Here is a 21,602-nt window from a genome sequence, read left to right as displayed (position 1 = left end):
TTTTAATAGGTTCGTTGAAGAATGTCACAACTTTAAAAATAGATGAAAACCAATTAATGTATCTACCAGACTCTGTAGGAGGGTATGTGTTTTGGTAAATGTGTAGATCCTTGAAATTTTTACTTTTAGTTCAGCATGCCATATATGTCTTCAGATAATTGCATAAATAACAACTAAAGGAATTTCTACAACTATTTAATCAAATAACTGGTATGCAGTTTGGGTAAATTGACAGACCTATTAATTTGTTAATAATTAAGTTTACCTATATGAAGTTTCACGGGGTTCATAGTCAAGTTCAACTGTTCATGTTCTTAAATTTTGAATTTTATATGTGTGTATATATATATTTAATAATGTGTATTTCCATTTATAATTAAAGGTTAATATCAATAGAAGAACTAGATTGCAGTTTCAATGAAGTTGAAGCTTTGCCTTCATCTATTGGACAGCTAACTAACATTAGAACCTTTGCTGCAGATCACAATTACTTACAACAATTACCCCCAGAGGTACTATATTTTAAATGTGTTTTAGCTTTTTTCTCACTTTTTTCTAATTATCTTTATTATAGCTACCAGTATTGTTTCATTTATTTTCTTTGTAAAACAATTTGTTATGTTCTGAATAATAACTAGCTATGTTAATTTAGAATATGTACCTAAATACTTTCCTTTGTTCATGAAAACCAATAACTAAAAAAGGAATAAATTTACTCCTCTTATAAATGCAAAGAATCATTTTCATAACTTTCAAATACAATGTTATTAATGTGTTCATTAACCTCTAGGCCAAATGTTTCTCTTTCAGATTGGAAACTGGAAAAATATAACTGTGCTGTTTCTCCATTCTAATAAACTTGAGACACTTCCAGAGGAAATGGGTGATATGCAAAAATTAAAAGTCATTAATTTAAGTGACAATAGGTTTGTAATATTACATTCATCAATTGGTTTTTAGAAGACTGAATGAATGAAATTAAAGTTTTATAAAATATGATAGCATAGCTAATGCTTGTTCCTCTTTTCATGTATATTTTAAAATTTGTTTAAAGAGATTGATCTAATTTTTTTCTGATGTAAATTATACTGTGGTTGTCACTGTTCATTTTGGAATACAACCTTTATTCTCTCCTTATAATAACGTTTTCTTCCTAAAGTCAGATCTTTTCCTTAATAATATTGTTGAACAAATCAATATTTCAATGTAATCTGTTGTTTATATTTTTCTGGGTAGAGGTACACTCATTTACACTGCTTGGACCACAAAGTCAAAGTGCAGAGCAAATTGATCACTGTGATCACTATATTGGAACAATATTTAAGTTAAAAATATTCAAACCTTTTCCTGAAGTAAAAATACTGATGAGGATGATTAGAACACCACTTGTAGAGTGTTGTATACATCTTATTTTCATAATATCTTGTGAAGTCTTCTGTGGAATCGTTCAACAGGTTTCCCCATTTTATTTAAGAGAAATTTAAGACTCATATTTAAGGTGACTTACATTGCTTGTAAGGTAGAGCTTTAATTTAAACTCAGTTTTCTGAATAGTTAATGATATTATGACAATTCCATTTTATTTAAACAGAACTACTGCTTTCTTATTAACTCATTGTTTGGGCCTGTATTTCCTCTTCCCAAACTAGAAGACTTAGGTTTTAACAAATTGCCTTAAAAGGGGGCACAGAAGACTAGTTAGGCCTAAGATAGCAAGGTTGAAATAGATATTCTGTTTTAAACAGGGTACTATTTTATTTTCACATTCTAATAAGTGCTTATACTACTTTGTTTTTACTCATTATCATCTTAAAATAGTGTTCTTGATTGTATAAGTAATGGCTCACAAAAAATACAGAAAGCAATGCAGTTTTTACAACTAGCTATCTCTAAGAGTACTTCCTAAATACAAATAAAAAGCCAAAGCAATTTTATAAGATAGTACTTAATGTTTCCTTGTTTTTTTTCCTCTAAGGCAAGGACAATTTGACTTGTGTATAAGACTTTTTTTTTGAAGTTGTTGATTATTCATTTTCTTACTTATTGAGTGATTTGGTTGAAGAATTATATTATTAAAACTAGATAATTTTTTTTTTTTGGTATACGAAGACCTATATTGGTCTTTTCTCTCTCTTTTTTTGTCCTGTTTGCATATGTCATTTTATAACATTGTTCAGAAGACCATCAGATTTAGCTTTGATTCATTTACCTCCAGCCCCAACTTTCATTCATTTTAAATATTGTTATTTTAAAGTTTAATTTTTGTTTGTATTTTTTCCTACAGATTAAAGAATTTGCCTTTTAGCTTTACAAAGCTACAACAATTGACTGCTATGTGGCTTTCAGATAATCAGGTAGGTATTCTGATTCTAATTACTGGAATTCCAATTTTTATATAGTTATGCATTCTAGTTTACGTAGGGCCATTTAAGAGCACTTATACACTGTGGTACATATATAAAAATGTATTTGTATATAAATAAAAATATTTAAAATATTTAGAAACATAATTTTTGTAGCACAGTTGTAATAAATAAATAAGGCCTATTGAACTTGCCAAATTTTTAAGCCCATAAGAGTAGAGATTAGGAAATCAGATTTAGTACTTCCTATCTTTACTTCAGTAATGGCACCATATACTTGTCAGTTTTTCTGAATATGCTTAAATCTATTCTTTGAGCAGTTTTCAAGAATGCAATGCATTGTTTTTAACTAAAGTCATCATGGTGAACAATAGAGCTCTTGAATTTATTGCTCTAGTCTAATTGACATTTTGTACCCTTTGACCAATATATCCTCATATATCTCTCACTCAGCCTTTATTCTATTTCTGTGAGTTCTCCTATTTTAGATTCCACATGTAAATGACATCATGTGATATTTGTCTTTACCTTTGGCTTATTTCACTTAGCATAATGTGCTCCAGGTTTATTCATATAGTTGCAAATGACAGGATTTCCTTTTTTTCTAAAGCTGAATAGTATTTCATTGTTTATACATATACATACACCACATTTTTGTATGCATTTATCTGTTGATAGATGTTTAGGTTGATTTCTTAGCAATTGTGAGTAATGCTGCAGTGAACATGGGAGTACAGATATCTCCTTGAAATACTGAATTTATTTTGTCTCTGTGTGCATATGTATGTATGCATACACACACACACACACACACACACACACACACACACCCTCACATACATACATATTTGTAAAATCAGTAGTGGTATTAATGAATCATATAGTTCTTTTAAACTTTTTTGGAGGACCCCATCTAGACTGTTTTCCATGATAACTGGACCTAGTTAACATTCCCACCAATAGTATGCAAGGGTTCCTGGTAAATTTTTTTTTTTCACAAAATAGAATATATAATTTGTTGATCTTTTTAATTAAAAGAATTAAAGCTTACTATTTGACTTTGAACAGTACCTTTTTTCCCCCCGAGGTTTGTATACACTGGTCTCAGATTATTCTCATAAGTTTCATACATAGCCAAATTTGCTTGAGAAAACTTGTATCCCTCTTTTGAGTTATGTTACCAGCCTTGAGATGTTGCTATAGGGAAAAAAAAACCCACTTGAGGCTGGGACTGTAGCTCTCTGGCAGAGTACTTGCCTAGCACACATCAGGCACTGGGTGTGATCCTAGCACCACATAAAAATAAACAAATAAACTAAAGGCCTGATGTTCATCTACAACTACCAAGGGGGAAAAAAATAAATCCACTTATTTGTATTCCAGGATTCTCTAATTGTTTTAACTATGGACCCTTTTCCTACCTCTTACTAATATTCTAAAATGCCCTAAGTTAATGTTAATCCATGGGTCTTAATACTGTAGTATTTAACTGCTTTACAGATCTGGAAAGAAATGATATTAAAGAAATGAATTAAAATGATAATACATTTGCTTTTTTAGAGCTTGAATACTACACATATGTGAAAATCTTCTTGATATCTCTCAGTTGGTTATTTTAAGTTTGGAACTTGATTATTTGAAGCTTTGTAACTGGAATCAGAAAATGTTTATGGGGCTCTGACTTATGCCAGATACTAACTAAAATAGGGACAAGGCATAGTTCCTGATATCAGACTAACTTTATTAGTACATAAGCACTTATGTGGATAAATTGATGCCAGCAAATTATGGCAGATTTTCCATTTTTAAAAATATCTTTATTTATTTACTTACTTATTTTTATGTGGTGCTGAGGATCGAACCCAGGGTCTCACACTTGCGAGGCAAGTGCTTTACCACTTAGCTACAGCCCTAGCCCAGATTTTCCCTTTTATGAAATTATCAACTACTACAATTTCTTCATGTTTACAGTATCCTATCATTTTTTCCCCATTACCCACTATTGTTTAAAAACAAAAATTGTATGGCAGGGTCATTATTCCCTCATAGTTTGACAAAATATCTAGTAAAATAATATCAGATCTGGCTAGAAAATTTCCCTTGTGGTACAAAACAAATATTATGTTGTAAAAAAACTAAGTATAATGGAAATAGTCTGATTGTGAATTTTGAAAACAAATTGCTCTGCTGTTTAATATTTATTAAAATTACTACATAGATAGTACATGATTAATATTTTTCATGAGTCTCTGAAGGCATGGAGAAGAACAATTATTTATTAATTTATTCCCTCATTTATTTTATGATTCTGATGAACCATTTATTGACCAGTTCCTTTGTGCCAGGTTGTGCAAGATAGGGAAAACAGTGACATTTAGAAAATCATTGTAATACAAACTGGTTTGAGTAGGACTACTTTAGGATTACAGATGGAGAGGATAATTTGGGGATTTAATGTCATGTTCCCCAGAGGAGGGAATGTCTGCAGTACCTGAATTACCACTCAAAAGAGGAGTAGAATTTTTATCAAAGAAAGGATTAATAGTGTTCTTATTAGAAGGTTTATTATGAACCATGAGGACTTAGATGTGAAGCAGCCTAGTATATTTGATAACTCTACAAGTGGGTCATTGTGACTAGAACATGACTCTTAAGAGGAAAGACACTGGAAATGAGGTGGACAGAGACCAATTCTTGGAGAGTCTTTTATCCATGCAAAAGAAAACCAACCTGTGTTATAGTTCAAGGATGGCAAAGATTTTAAGTCCTTTGGGTATATTCTTAGGAGTGGATAACTGGGTAAAATGATGGTTCCATTCCAAGTTTTCTGAGGAATCTCCATACTGTTTTCTATAAAGATTGCACCAATTTGCAGTATGAGTACCTTTTTCCCCACATCCTTGCCAACATTGTTACTTATATTCTTGATAATTGCCATTCTGACTGGACGTGGAATCTCAATGTAGTTTTAATTTGCATTTCTCTAATTGCTAGAGATGTGGTATAAATTAAATGCACACTGGATTTTATAGCCTTAGTACAAACAGAAAATATAAATTATTCCATTTATAATTTTTATTTGAGATTATGTTATAATCTATTTTCGCCTTTTTAAAAGTGTAGCTAGTAGAAATGATAAATTATTTGATTCCCATTTTTGTCTCATATTGTAGTTCTAGTGGACATTGCTGACTGAGGCTATTAAGATAGTTTCCTAATAGAACTCTGCCTTCATTATTACCAACGCTTCCACCTCCTCATCACCCTGAATCCTTTCTGACCCACATGGTAACTCAAGTGGGGTTTTGTTTTTTTTGGAGGGTCCTGGGGATTGAACTCAGGGGCACTTAACCACTGAGCCACATTCCAAGCCCTTTTTAAAATATTTTACTTAGAGACAGGGTCTCGTTAAATTGCTTAGAGCCTCACTAAGTTGCTGGGACTGGCTTTGAACTTATGATTCTCCTGCCTCAGCCTCCTGAGCTGCAGGTATTATAGGCGTATACTCAACACTTGGCTTCAAGTGATTTTTTAATCTGATCCTATAACTAACCCATGTAAAACCTTTTAATGATACCTTTTTTCTTAATATCACACATTTTCAAAATCCTTTACATCCTGTGACTGCATCTCTACCCCTTACATCTTCGTTCTAATTTTTCACTTTCTGCCTTCTTATTTTCCTCACTTTAGACTTGCAGAAATGCTGTCGTACTCATAGCTCCCCCGTTCTCTTAGCACTCTGTACCTTGTCCATGCTGTAATTACATTGTGTTGCAATTTGATATTTTATTACTTGTTTCCTCCTATTTATATACTGTAAATTTTACAAAGTCAGTAAAACAATTATTTTGCTTACATCTCTATAATCCAGTGCCTGCCATCTAGTGCTTCAATATAAATAGTTTATAATAAGTATTTGTTAAATGAGTGATTTTGAGATTTCAGAAGAAGGATATTTACAGGCAATATTCTAGGATCCTAATTATGGCAATGAAATGGAATAAGTAGCTAAAATGAAGTAGGATGAAATACCAAGGGTTGGGCCAGGCATAATTCCAGCTGTGCAGAAAGATTGCAAGTTCAAAGCCAGCCTCAGCAAAAGCAAGGCACTAAGCAACTCAGTGAGACCCTGTCTCTAAATAAAATACAAAATAGGGCTTGGGATGTGGCTCTGTGGCTGAGTGCCCCTGAGTTCAATCCCTTGTCCTCCCGACCCCAATAAAAGATAAAGGGTTGGGTGTTCAGGGAACTAGGGCTTCATAAATAGTTTTTAACCTATTTTTCTGTCCTTAGACTTCATAAGTAACAGTTAATTAGTTTTCTTATAACAGCTATATTGAAGTACAATTCATATACCACATAGTTCACCCATTTTAAAATATGTAATTAGTATTTAGTTTGTTCTCAGAGTCTTGCAGTGATGACAGTTAAACATTTTCAAGGTAATATTGGTTTGTAAAGGCATACCAGAGAGCTGGGGTTGTGGCTTAGTGGTAGAGTGCTTTTCTTATACATGTGAGGCACCAGATTTGATCCTTAGCACCATATAAAAATAAATAAAGATATTGTATTCATCTGCAACTAAAAATATATTTAAAAAAAAAGCCTCCTGGATAATTCTGATATTCCCATGTAAGAGGACTTTTTCCCCTCCTTCCCACAAACATCCACTAATAAACCACTGGGCCAAGAGTTTAGCTATGGCATTTATGTTTTACATCTGTTGAATTACCCGGTATTCTGGAAGGATTTGGGATAAAGTGGCAGGAATTCAGGTTGAGTATTCCTTATCTAAAATGCTTGGAACCAGAAATGTTAATAGACTCCAGATTTTTTTTTTCAGATTTTAGAAAAAATTGCTGTTTTTATTAGTTCCTTATAGTTATGCATAATAGTGGAGGTTATTTTGACACATTCATACATACATGTGTGTAATATTATTTGCTCCTCAATCCCCAGTACTTTTGCTTTCCCTCCCCTCTTCCCTCTTCCTGCTGTCCTACCTCTACTCTGTTGGTTTTCCTTCTATTTATTGTTTTCTTTTTAATTAGTGCTTTATAGATGTACATAAAAGTAGAACTCATGTGATATATTCATACATCTACATTAGCATAATTTGATCAAAAAATTTTTTTGCAGTTCAGCACCTATCCCATCCTCCTCTCTCCCCCTTGATTCCCTTCCTCTACTCCACTGTTCTCCCTTCTATTTTCATGGGAGCTACTCTTTTTTTAATTCCTTATTTGTTTCTGGCTTCTTCATATGACCTTTGACTTTCTGAGTCTGGATTATTTCACTAAGTGTGATGTTCTCTAGTTTTATCCATTTACCAGCAAATGACATAATTTCATTATTCTTTATGGCTGAGTAAAACCTTCACTGAGTGTATATATGTAATGCATTTTCTTTTTCCACTTGATGGACACATGAGCAGGTTTCATAACTTAGGTATTATGAGTTTTGCTGCAGTAAACACAGGTACACATCTATCACTATACTGTGCTGATTTTAGTTCTCTTGGACAAACACCAGGGAGTGGGATAGTTGGGTCATAATGTGGTTCCTTTACTTGTCTTTTGAGGAATTTCTATACTGTTTGACACAGTGGTTGTACTAATTTGCTGACCTACCAGTGATGAATGAGTGTACCTTTTCCCTACATCCTTGCCAGCATTTATTATTACTTGTATTCTTGATTATTGCCTTTCTAAATGGAATGAAAGAAAATCCCAGTGTTGTTTTGATTTCCATTTCTCTGATTGCTAGGTATATTAAACATATTTCAAATATTCGTTGGCCATTTGTATGTCTTTTGAGAAGTTTCTGTTTAGTTTTTTGGTCCATTTATTCATTGGGTAATTTTTAAAGTTTTTTATATTTTCCCTTGTCAGAAGAGCAGCCAGCAAAGATTTGCCATTCTAAATATTTCCCATTCTGAATATTTCCCATTCTGTAGGCACTCTCTTCATGTTCTTAAATCATTTCCTTTGCTGTGCAGAAACTGTTTTGACACTGTCCCACTTATTGATTCTTTGTTTTATTTCTGGAGGTTTAAGAGTCTTGTTAAGGTCTTATTAAAGCTTTTGTTTTAGGATTTTGGAATACTTAAGTGCAAAATGATATGTTGGTGACCCAAGTCTAAACATAAAATTCTTTAATGTTTCACATACACATAGACTGTAGAAAGTTATTGTATACAGTATTTTAATATAATTTTGTTCATCTTTTCTTCTTCTTCTTCTTTTTGTGGTAGCAGGGATTGAACCCAGGGGTGCTTAACCACTGAGCCACATCCCCAGGCCTTTTTTGTAATGTTTTATTTTGAGAATGGTTCTCATTAAGTTGTTTGGGGCATCTCTCAATTGCTGGAGCTGACTTTGGACTTGTAATTCTTCTGCCTCAGCCTCCCAAGCCTCTGGGGTTACAGGAGTGCACCACCATGCCCGGCAGTATATCTTGACTATAGTCTGTCAGTCAAATGAGATTGGGTGTGAAATTTTCACTTGTGGCATCATGTCAGCACTCAGAAGTGTTTCAGATTTTGAAACATTTCAATTTTTTGTATTAGGAATATTCCACCTGTCACTGGATAACAGAAAAGGACTTGAATATAGAGGCAAAGGTTATATTCCTCAAAAAAGCAGGAATTTAAATTTGAGGATAGAGAAGTAATAATCTAATGGCATTGTAAGTGCTACCTCCATCTCCTGAGTTAGGATAGATGAGGTGTGGAGGAATAAGGCCCCTGTATTTGAGGCTTCAGGAAAAAGCACTGTTGTACGGAAACAAGTAGTACTATCACTTTTGTTCTATGAGGAAGTCAAGGAAAATTTCAGAAGTTCAAGATGTAGGCCATTTTTTTTTATTGCAAAATGAGAATAGAACGCTAAGTTTTGAAATGTTTGGGATAAGATTATATGATGGAATTAATTATATGTTATGTTTTCATAAAAAGAGTAATCCACAGGATAAACTGATGGGTCATGAGAGGAAAGGATTGGGGTAGTTGCCTGTTTACCTGGAGTCAGCCAGGGTTTCTATTGATAGGATGTTAGGTGAATGCATCGGAAAAAAGAATTAGTTACATTAAGAAGTGAATTAAGGGCTGGGGATGTGGCTCAAGCGGTAGAGCGCTCGCCTGGCATGCGTGCGGCCCAGGTTCGATCCTCAGCACCACATACAAACAAAGATGTTGTGTCCGCCGATAACTAAAAATAAATAAATAAATAAATAAAAAGAAGTGAATTAAGGATTAGGGGTATATCATCTCAGGGGTATTGCTCTTGCCTAGCATGGAGGAAGCCCCAGCACTACACACACACACACACACACACATATCTTAAGAAGTTCATTGATTGGGGAAATGCAAACAAAAACTACTCTGAAATTTCATCTCATTCAAGTTAAGAATGGCAGCCATCAAGACTACAAATAATGCTAGGCACAATGACACAGCCTGTAATCCTGGTGACTGGGGAGACTTGAGACAGGAGGGTTTCAAGTTGAAGACCAGCTTCAGCAACTTAGTGAGATTCTGTCTCAAAATAAAAAGGACTGGGGATGTGTTCAGTGATAAAGCATAAAGCAGCCCTGGGTCAATCCCCAGTACAAAAAAGAAAAAACAATGCAACCAATAATTAATGCTGGAGAGGATGTGGAGAAAAAGGAACACTTTCACACTGTTGATGGGATTGAAAAGTAGTACAACCACTGTAGAAATCAGAAAAGAGTTTTCTTAGAAGACAAGGAATGGAACCACTACATGACCCAGCTATACTGATCCTTGGTATTTATCCTAAAGAATTAAAGTCAGCATACTGTAGTGATACATGCATACCCATCTTTATAGCAGCTCAATTCACAATCGCCAAACTATGGAACCAGCCTTAAGTGTCCATCAATTAATAAAGGGATAAAGAAAATGTGTGTGTGTGTACAAACACACACACACAGGAGTTTTATTCAGTCATTAAAAAATGAAATATTTCATTTGCAGGAAAATGGATGGAACTTGATATCATTATGTTAAGAAAAATAAGCCAAATTCAGAAAATCAGGGGTTGAATTTTTTTCTCATATTTGGAAGCTAGAGAAAAAGGAAAAGAAAGGTAGGGGAGATTCCATGAAAACTGAAGAGAGATCAGTAGAGTAAAATATAGGGACCCAGGGAGCAGGAGGGGAGAGAAAGTGAAAATACAGGGGAATGATATTAGCCAAATTATATTGTGTCCCTGTATGAATGTATAACAATGAATCCCACTGTTATATACAACTATAATGAAACAAAAATATGGAAAAAAATTAGGTTTCTTATAAGAAGTACTAGTAGTAATTTGACATTTGTTAACCAATTAGGCAAAAAATCTTACCTGGGAACTCTATCACTGAGCAACTTGTTGGGACCATTAATGGAAACAGGAGGGCAGGAGAGAGAGGCAGTTTACAACTTAATAGTTGTTTTAAGGACTCTCTTTTTAGCTGTTAATTAGAATAACTTTTAGGTAACTAGACTAAACCTTCTTTGGAAAAGTAAATACTAGAGAGGACAAAATAACATTAAATGGAAAGATTTATTTTTTAACTTGATTAAATAAATTACTTGTAATAACTAATTATTGAACTATAAATATACTTGGTATATGCAATCTTTTTTCACTAGTGATATTTCAGTGATTATCTAAATACATTGAATTTACCTTATACTGATGCCTAATTTTTGAAAATATTTTTATATTGTCTCAAATCATTGCCTAAAGTGTTATGATATATATTTAAATTTGTTTTTGTAACCTATACCTTGATACTTTAAAAACAAAAAAAGAATTGCTGGATATGTATTTTCTGTAAGGTTATTGAAAATTGAACATTTATTTTTTTCCCTAGTCCAAACCCTTGATACCTCTTCAAAAAGAAACTGATACAGAGACTCAGAAAATGGTGCTCACTAACTACATGTTCCCTCAGCAGCCAAGAACTGAGGATGGTAGGAATTTAAGAATTTCTTTTCTCTTTAAAACAGATACAGAGTAATCAAAGTAAAGGTGCAAAGTGAATTTTAGGTCTCAAAGATTTTATACTGGTTGGATGAATGATGGAATGTTGATCAAAAAATTTCTGTCAAAATAATGAGAAAATAAGGTAACATCTCAAGGGTAGCAGACACTTGAATTTGGAGGTATAGTTGTATCATGCTTCTTTGAAATGCCTTTAAATTAAGTTGCTAACTTCATCAATTGTAATTCTCCCTATTTAAAGTCACATTTACCTCAGTGTTAGAAAATCATATTAAGTTTTATGTGATTAGAAGTATTAAACGGAAACATTTTATTCACTTCTGTTTTAAACAATCTACTGTTGCAAATTTATATCCTTACAAATCTGTCCATTAGAACAGAATGATCTATGGAATGCTGACTATAAATGTTACTGCTAAATTATTTTCTACACTTTTCCCAACAAGAGAAAATGTACTTTTTGTAACTGGCCAAAACATTTTTTATGAATTATGGTGTGAAGACTAAGTAGCAAATTGTTTCTAATATATTTTACTTTGTGTGTATGTAACACTTATTACATTATACTAAAAATACATGATTTTTTATATGTACATATTTCTGTAACCAGTAAAAATATCTATGTTCTGAAGTTGTTTATAAGTTAACTCTTACTACATAACATTAAAGAAGAAAATGTAAATTAATCATTTATTTCCATTTATAAAAAAAATATTGTGTGCAAGTAAATTCTTAAGCTTCAGTTTCCTTATAGGAAATGACAATAGCAGTTCCATTTGAACACAGTCACCATTTATATATTTACATATTGTGTATTGCTTCTTCCAAACTACAGAGTTGAGTACTAGCAACAGAAACTCTTAAGGTCTACAAAATTCTGAAATATTTTATTATTTGATCCTTTACTAAAATAGTTTGCTAGACTGTATAATAGGATATCAAATTCTCTTCTTTAAGAAATTATTCCATTCCTTTTCTCACAGATACTTTAACTAAATATTCTATTCTTCCATATACAAGACTGGTTATTTGAATATATTGTATAGCTGATCACAATATTATTTACAGGACATTCACTCTTTCTTCCTATTTCCTGTTATCCAGAAATCTTTAGAGATAAAATGAAAATTGAGACATGAGTCCCAGTGAATAAGACAAATTTTCTGTTGATATATCCAAGTATTTGCTATGATTTCCCATACAGCACTATTTGTGCCATAAGCAGAATTTTCACATCTGTTTTAACTTCTTGATTTCTAATGTGTAAAATTATTACTTTCTTCTAACAATACATCAATACTGACAGTTTAAAATTAAGCATATTTTATTATGACACATTTCTGTATTTCATTGTATTGCTAAATATGGAGATTAGAGGTACATTTAAATACATGGAAAAGAGATCTTACTTGCAAACCTATTAAAAGATTTAATTATAGACCTTTTAGTGGAGCAATTTGTTATCATCTTACAAATTTTAACTTTAAATTCAATTTAAAAGTTAACAACAATCATTAAACATACCCATGAAACAATAACTTATCAAAGCAACTCTTTTTTATTATTTCTTACAAAGAACAAGTAGTAGGGGCTTGGGCTGTAGCTCAGTGGTAGAGCACTCGCCTTGCATGTGTAAGGCACTGGGTTCCATCCTCAGCACCACATAAAAATAAATAAAGATATTGTGTCCAACTACAACTAAAAAAATATTTTAAAAAAGAACAAGAAGTAATTAGCTTAGCGAGTTTTCTAATTGTTATTGGAAGCCCAGGTCTTGAAAATGACTGTGGTTGTGAATCACTTAGCTGATGTGCAGGTGGACGTTGGGGTTGAGGACATCACAAAACAATAAAATGCAGTATTGGGAGGATTGGCGCACATTGGTATCATTAAAATATTGGCAGATTTTGGGAGAAAGGGCATATTGCCAATTTACTAGACTACACAGTGAATATGCCAGGGTGAATCAGGATTTGGCCAACTAGCCAATACATTGGGTAGAAAATACTATTTGAGGTCCTTAATCTTCAAAGATAATAGACTTATACAAAAGAGTAAGAAGTGTAGGTAACCAGAAATTGACAAGACTGAGAGGCATGGTCAAAATTGCTTACACCGCCCTGAATGAACACTGGTGTAAAGTTGCTTTGATGTAATCTAACAGTCATCTCTGGGCTGACTAGGGATTAATTGAGATTAATTCCCCCACTGAAGATGGGTGGAGAAATTATATGGATTCTACAAAAAGTCTGTTGGCAACTGCTTGGCTTTGCTTGCCTTTTAATGATATCACAAAGGTAATAGGCATTTGAATCATAGCCCACATTTGTTTTGAACAAAAATAGTCTAATTCATTAAATTAATGTTAAGCAGTTCAGTAAAGCAATTACAATAAAAATCTTGAGCTGAGTAATGAAAACAAAGAAAAAGATAAGAGTCCATTGTTCATATTTCTTAAATGTCATCCTTATTCTGAACATGAGACTTGAAAAGGTTAAGAAGTCCAAATTATTTATAAGGGCTTAATATAAATGATAATTTCAAGAGTTTTGTATTATTATTATTTTTATTAGTGCAGTATAGCTATACGTAATAGTGGCAATCATTTTGACAAATTGAACATGTAGGGAATATAATTTGCTCCATTTCAGTCCTGAGTACCTTTTCCTTCCCTCCTCTTTTCCCCTTTCTTGGTATTATTTTATTTTTGCTAAATATTCAGGTTGACCACATTTGGGTTTTCTAGGAATTTCAGTTTTTGTATTTGCCAATGTTGAATCCTTTTAATATCTTTTTGTTTTGAGTAGGTATAGGCATTTTCTTTTAGTGGGCAAAAGCTGTGATTTTATTTTGTATGCAAAATTTTTATAGAGTGATGTCTAACAGATCAATTGATTATTTTGAGTTTTAGATTTTCCTTAGGTGCCTAATAATAGGTAGCAAGAAAAATGAGAGTTGTTAAATCTTTATATCTGAAGTAGAATAAGTATTGGTTTTACAATAAATTTTAATATCCTTTATATTTTGAAATAAAAATTATATTTGGAGTACTTTTTTTACTTAGTATCGATGTCATTATATACCATCAGAGCAATCTTTCTCTCTCTCCCTCTCTCTTTTTTTTTTTAGCCAAAATGCTCACTTTATCATCAAACTTATCCCCTTTTTCTGTGCAAAACACAATGAATCTTGAAATTAAAAAGAAGCAAAAATGCAAAATTTAGGTGAAAATGTTCAGTGTATTTATAGTGTTTTAGTTGGTGGATTCTCATCAATAATCCTTTTGGTTGCGAAACAAAAGAGTCAGCTTCAGGGAAGAAAAAATTGTGATCATGACGTTGAAAAGAAAACTTAGCTGTACATGGTGGTTCATGTCTGTAATCCCAGAGACTTAAAGGCTGAGGCGGGAGGATTGTAAATTCAAAACCAGCCTTAGCAATTTAGGGAAGCCTTAAGCAACTTAGCGAGATACTGTCTCAAAAGAAAAAATAAAAAGGACTGGGGTTGTTGCACAGTGATTAAAGTGCCCCTGGGTTTGTTACCCAATACTAAAAAGAAAGAAATCTTAAAGTCTAGTTGTTACCCTGGGATTTTAAAGCTGGCATTGATCAACCTTAACTGTCTTAAACTTATTGTAACAAATATGAGTTGTAATGAAAACTGTGAACACACAATGATTTTTCATAATTATAGCATTATAATTATAGTCATGTAGTCATTTTTTTTTACTTTTTTCTAGTTATGTTCATATCAGATAATGAAAGTTTTAATCCTTCATTGTGGGAAGAACAGAGGAAACAGCGGGCCCAGGTGGCATTTGAATGTGATGAAGACAAAGATGAAAGAGAGGCACCTCCCAGGGTGAGTTTGTTAGATTTTCTTTCAAATTTGAAATAGGTCTGCTGATATTTAAATGGATACTCTTGTCTATACTACTGCTGTTTTGTGGAAGAAGGATTATATTCATTCCTTGTCTTTAGGGTATTTATTGATCCAAAATATTTCACACAGAAAGGAATTTGAGAGCATTGTAAAGCTATATCATTAAAAGCTAATTATCAAGTATATGTACTTGTGAGAAAAAACAGATTATTATAGGCTAGAGAAATTAATCATAACTTTTATCTTTGAATTGGTACTTTCTAAATATCACTAGATGTAATCATTTTCTTCCCTTGCTCATTTTTAGTGATTATTTTTTCCCCTTTCATTTTTTAAAATGATTTGTTTATATAAATTGTAGAGATAAAGAAATCTTTGTTATGAACACTTTGATTCTTTATGGGATTAAGAATATGTGTTGCAGTGGAATGAGTAGCAAAGAGCATGTTTTCCCATAACTTAACGATGAGATTATTTGCTTTTTATATAAACTAGCTGAATCCCAGAAGAATGACAGACTATCTTGGTAAGAGTTTGGTTTCTGGCACATGAAACATGAATATATGAATGTCTGAATTTTAAATGTGTTGGCAAGCATGTATGTGTTTCAAAGACAATTGACAACAGGTTTTGACAGTTTCCATGTCATATATCTCCAAATGGAAAATATTTAAATGTACCAAAAATGCTTTTAAAACCCTGAAATTTACTGTGAGATCTTTGACTATTTTGTGATAAAACCTTACTTACATTTAACGTAAAATGCTTTCAAAACCTATTGTATATCATCATAGCCATCCCTATAAGGTAATTATCCAATTTTTCAAAGGATTATAGATTAAATTCTCTGTGACTGACATTAGAAATATTTATAATTTTTATTTCACTTTTTCTTTAGGAGGGAAATTTAAAGAGATACCCAACACCATATCCAGATGAACTTAAGAACATGGTTAAAACTGTTCAAACCATTGTACATAGATTAAAAGATGAAGAGACTACTGAAGACCCTGGAAGAGATTTGAAACCACATGATGATCAGCAAGTTATCAATAAAGATATGGGTGTGAAGGTTAGAAAGCTCAATTCAAAATAATTGACTAAAGTCTATTTCAAATTCTTTACAATGTTTAAGATAATTGACAAAATGATCCTTTTTGTATGGTAAGTGTACATCTAAATTGTTCTCAATTACCTGAACTTGGAAATGAGCTTCCTTAATTGTTCTTTCTCCCCATTCTCTGGCTATAGAATGTCCACATTGGCAGGGTGGTGTCAGCATTGCCTTTAAAAAATTGTTGAGTAAATACAAATAAGGTCATTATTATCATTCATTATTATGGAAATATTCATTTTCCTCATTTTGATATTGTTCTATTTTACTTAGTTCTAATTTTAAATGTATTTGCTATATGAACTTTTGACATTTCCTTGGAATGTTGCAGAAACTTTCACAAATCTCTAAATTGTATATTCTTTTAGTGAGTTTCTGTGTACACATTGTATGACGGTAACAAAAGTTTTATCTTGTCATAGTTACTTTGCATTCCACATAAGCAGAAAGACATCTTAACTCTCCTTTTTTGAGCATGCTGAGCCAAGTGACTCACTCAGCCACATCAATCTTAAAACTTCTACAAGGAAGACTATTTGTGATAAATTATGAATTTTAACTTAGCTCATGCATTTATATAGGCCACTCTTCCTGAAATGGGCATTTTATCTGTGGTGCTACAGTTTCCATACTTGCAATTTCTTTTAAGATTTATCTAGAGGGGCTGGGGTTATGGCTCAGCTGTAGAGCTCTCGCCTAACATGTGCGAGGCCCTGGGTTCAATTCTCAGCACCACATAAAAATAAATAAATAAAGATATTGTGCCCAACTACAACTAAAAAATAAATATTTAAAAAAAAAGTTTTATCTAGAATTGGAAGTTGATATGTTACTTGTAAATTTTTTCCAAACTTCAATACAAAAATAGGTATAAAACTTAAAGAATATGTGGTTTTTGTTTTCTTATTTTACTTAGACTTCCGAAAGTACTACTCCAGTAAAAAGCAAAGTGGACGACAGAGAAAAGTATATGATAGGAAACTCTATACAGAAGATCACTGAACCTGAAGCTGAGATCAGTCCTGGAAATTTACCAGTGACTGCAAATATGAAAGCCCCTGAAAACGTGAAGCATATTGTTAACCATGATGATGTTTTTGAGGTATATGACTTTATGATTATTCTGGAAAAATTATAAGAATCTTCAATTTAATTTTTCATTACTGCTAACTAAAGATAGAAAATTGATATTATGATTGCAGAAAATAGGCTAATGAATTCATCATTGAGAAATTTCATATTTACTAAAATATCACTTATTTACTACTTTAAAGTACAATATTTAGGCAGTTTTATTACATAACAGTTTGTTCTACTATAAAATACATAATTATAATTCTTTTATTTCTGTAACTCAAAAATGAAAAGGCTATATAGGCATAAGTCTATTTGACTAAGCTTTTATTTTTTAATCTGAGTGGTTTTTTTGGTTAAAAATATCTTGAGGGCCTGGGTTGTGGCTCAGTGGTAGAGTGCTTGCCTTGCATGTGCAAGGCCTGGGTTTGATCCTCAGCACTACATTAAAATAAAGTTAAAAAAATATCTTGAGACTATTTTTTTGATATAGAGTTTCTCCTAGTGAATCAACAAAAGCTCTAACTTAAAAACAATTTTATTGAGATATAACTCATATCCTATAATAGTCACTGATTTAAGGTGTACAGTTCAGTGGCTTTTAGTGTGTATGTATGTATATATAAATATATATATTTTTGCAGCCATCACCACAGTCACTTTGTGAACATTTTTATTACCCCAGAAAGAAATCCTGTATACCCTATTACTGCTCAATTTCTCCATCCTCTTCAGTCTTCAGCAACCACAAATATACTTTATCTGCCTCTATAGATTTGTCTATTCTTGTCATTTTGTATAAATAGAACCATACAATATGTAGTTCTTTGTAACTAATTTCTTTGGCTGAGTATATTGTCTTCAAATTCATATTGTAGCATATATCAATGCTATTCCATTATATATCACATGTTTATTCTTCAATTGATGGACACATGGGTTATTTCTTTTTTGGCTGTAATGAATAAGTCTCCTGTGAATATTTGTGCACAGGTTTTGTATGGATATGTATTTTCATTTCTCTTGTGTATAGGAGTAGAATTGTGGGAACATATAACAACTCTTTATTCAACAGTTTGAGGAACTGCCAAATAGTTGTAGCATTTTATATTCCCTTCATACAGTGTTAGTGGTATTGTGAGGTGGTAACATTGTAACATTTTATTAGTAAAACTATTTGAAGTATTTTTTATTTATAGCTGCACTGTCCACTCTGTAATAGCTACAAATGGCTATTTCAATTAGATAAAACTTAAAAGTTGAGCTTCTCAGTCACACTGGTCATATATTTAATGGTCAGTAACCATATCTGCCTGGTTACTGGCTATCACTAACCTGTATTAGCATAGATATAGAGCATTTCCATCACTTTAGAAAGTTCTGTTAGTCAGCATTGGTATCTAGAAATAGTGATGTTTTGGGTTATAATAACATCTTTCTCTTTTGGGGAGTGGGGTACTAGGAATTGAACTCAGGGGCACTCAACCACTGAATTACATCCCCAGCCCTATTTTGTATTTTATTTAGCAACAGAGTCTCACTGAGTTGCTTAGTGCCTCGCTGTTGGTGAGGCTGGCTTTGAACTTGCGATCCTTCTGTCTCAGCCTCCCAATTACAGCGTGCACCACTGCCCCCATCCAGTATCATCTTTATTTCTTAAAATTCAAAGCACATCATTTATTTTCACATTTATCCTGTGGGGTAAAAAGAAAACTCGAAAGTTTTTGAACGTATTACAGATGGATTACATCTCTAATGTACTGTTGTATGCATTAAAACCAATGTAACATAGAAAAAGTTATGCTTATCCCAGCAAACTTAGTACTCACTTAGTGAGTCTCTATGTTTAAGGTACTATGTTTGGAGTATAAAAATAACTAACCTCATGCTGTGCAAAGGGTTTAAGAAAAGTATTAAGTGTTACCAAAATTGAGAAAAATATTTTTCTAGCTATGAAGATCCATGGGTCCTTTTAAGGAGAAGGAAGTATTGGACCATATTTTTGAAACATTTTCATTGAAAGAAATAGGAAAACTGAATGAAGTTTGGAGGGGATAATGAGAGCAAAAGAATGGCATTTGGAAGATATGAAAAAGAATTGTTCCATCTGATCGAATATGTCAGGGTTACTATTATGAAGTTAAATCATTGGGTCCTGAATGCTACTGTGATAGAGCTATGATGTGTCATAGTTATATTACAGTAGCTATTGAATTCTCTAAGCTTGATGGCATCTTGAATGAGGATAGCAGAAAATACAGGCTGCAAGTTAATTGTGAGAATATTATAGGAGATACAGCATGTGAAACTCTGGCTATAAAGAAAGGAGAAGAGAAAATAGTGACATAACCATGACTAATTAAGTTGACAATGCCATTAACAGAATAGGGTTTTAAAGAGAATCTACAGGCTTGGAAGAACAGGTTTGCTTTTGGATATGTGGAATCTGAGCAATTGGCAAGACCAGTTAGGTATTTCCAACAGAAGTATGGATCTTCAGGCCAGAAGAAAAATCAAAGCTAAATTATAAATTACAGAATTGCTTATAATAAACAGTTTTTGAAGAAAATGTAGTAGTTTTTGAAGAAAATGTAGTATCTGTGGACAGCCTAAGAAAGTGGGGAGAAATGTGTATGGAGTGATAGTGGTGGAATGTTCAAGTAACAAAGACTGATTGATATGAGCAAGGGAGACAGAAAGGTGGCAAGAGATTTAGGGGAAAAAAAGCCCATGTGTAGTTTAATTTTATGATGGGAAAAGTGTGTCCAGCAGTCTAGATGCTGTAGACCTCAAAGTTTAAAGTAAATCATTTGCCCTTGTCCTTTTCTCTTATTCACATTTACTCTGTCATTAAGTCCTGATAATTTCAAAATTTCTTTGAAATTCTTTTCCTCTTTACCAGCCACCATTGCCATTGCCTAAAAACAGATATAATCTCTTTTTCTTAAGGACTGATGACAGGTAGATTCCTTTCTACCTGTCTTTCTTTTACTTCCTGTACATTCTTCTTATCAGAGCTATATGCCAAGCACTTTTTATTTTGAGACAGGCTTTTGCTAAGTTGCCCAAGTGGGCCTCAAACTTAGGATCTTTCTGTCTTAGCCTCCCCACAAGCAGCTGTGCCACCATCCTCAGCCAGAGTTACTGTTTTAAAGTATAATTTTTATGCTTGTTTCTTGCTGGTTTGGCAACTTCTAATAATGACCAGTACATACATAAATTGAGGGTGTACTCAGAAAGCACCAATTCTCTAGGCAATTCAGTCTGCCATTTTTGTCTCTTAACAATTATTCTGAGCTTATCCTGAATTCTAGCTGTATGACTTGACATACCTTTTATTTCCATGCATCTCTCTACTCAAAATGTAATTCTTGGGCTGGGTCTATAGCTTAGTGGTAGAGAACTTGCCTAGCATGTACGAGGCACTGGGTTTGATTCTCAGCACCACATAAAAAATAAATAAATAAAATAAAGGTATTGTGTCCATCTACAATTTAAAAAAAAATTAAAAATGTAATTCTCCTTAAACACTAAAATGAATTTACCTCCTCTATCTACTATACTAGTTTTCATTATATACAGTCTGGACCAGGGTTGGCAAACTAAGACTTCTGGCCTAAATCTTGCCCTCTGCCTATTTTTGTATGGCTTGCAAGCTAAGAATAGGTTCATCTTATTTACAAGTTGATTTAAAATTCAGTATAATAATACTATTTTATGACATGAAAATTTCACAAATTCAAATTATGTTATATATTAATAAAGTTTTATTGTAAACAAACACTTATTTTTTTACATATTTTTGAATATTTGAAACAGAGACTGTGTGGCCTGCAACACCCAAAATGTGTTAGTACTTAGAGTACCTTTTTTAAGGACTTTGTTTCATCATATTAACTAAGAGTATTTAGCCTGCAGAAAAGCTGATTTCATCTACAAGATATATAATATTAAAATTTTTCTATTAATATTTGTTTTCTAACAAGTCATTTTCTTTGCTATCTGATAGCACTCCGTTGTAGGTACCTGGGATGGTTACCAAATATCAGGGGGAAAATATTGAGAATATTAAAAATTTTGTCTACAAATTGGGTAAAAATTGCCATAAATTTGTTTTGACAGTAGACTGTTTGAATACAGTGATCAATAAAA

At 32.6% G+C, this 21,602-nt stretch overlaps 1 protein-coding gene across 5 annotated transcripts in view; it reads left to right on the top strand.

Annotated features, from left to right (window-relative positions):
- Positions 1-21,602, top strand: part of Erbin (erbb2 interacting protein) — a 131,482-nt gene that overhangs the window by 83,783 nt on the left and 26,097 nt on the right. For all 5 annotated transcript variants that reach the window (XM_076857202.2, XM_076857200.2, XM_076857203.2 and 2 more), the window contains exons 11-18: positions 10-82; positions 383-512; positions 811-926; positions 2,285-2,354; positions 11,250-11,349; positions 15,120-15,241; positions 16,161-16,334; positions 17,293-17,478. In XM_076857202.2, the coding sequence (XP_076713317.2) occupies positions 10-82; positions 383-512; positions 811-926; positions 2,285-2,354; positions 11,250-11,349; positions 15,120-15,241; positions 16,161-16,334; positions 17,293-17,478 (971 nt within the window). The remainder of the gene's footprint in view (positions 1-9; positions 83-382; positions 513-810; positions 927-2,284; positions 2,355-11,249; positions 11,350-15,119; positions 15,242-16,160; positions 16,335-17,292; positions 17,479-21,602) is intronic.

Source organism: Callospermophilus lateralis, chromosome 5, assembly GCF_048772815.1.
Source record: "Callospermophilus lateralis isolate mCalLat2 chromosome 5, mCalLat2.hap1, whole genome shotgun sequence".
NCBI lineage: Eukaryota > Metazoa > Chordata > Mammalia > Rodentia > Sciuridae > Callospermophilus > Callospermophilus lateralis.
Note: the sequence above shows the minus strand (reverse complement) of the source record. Positions and strands in the feature narration are given on the sequence as shown.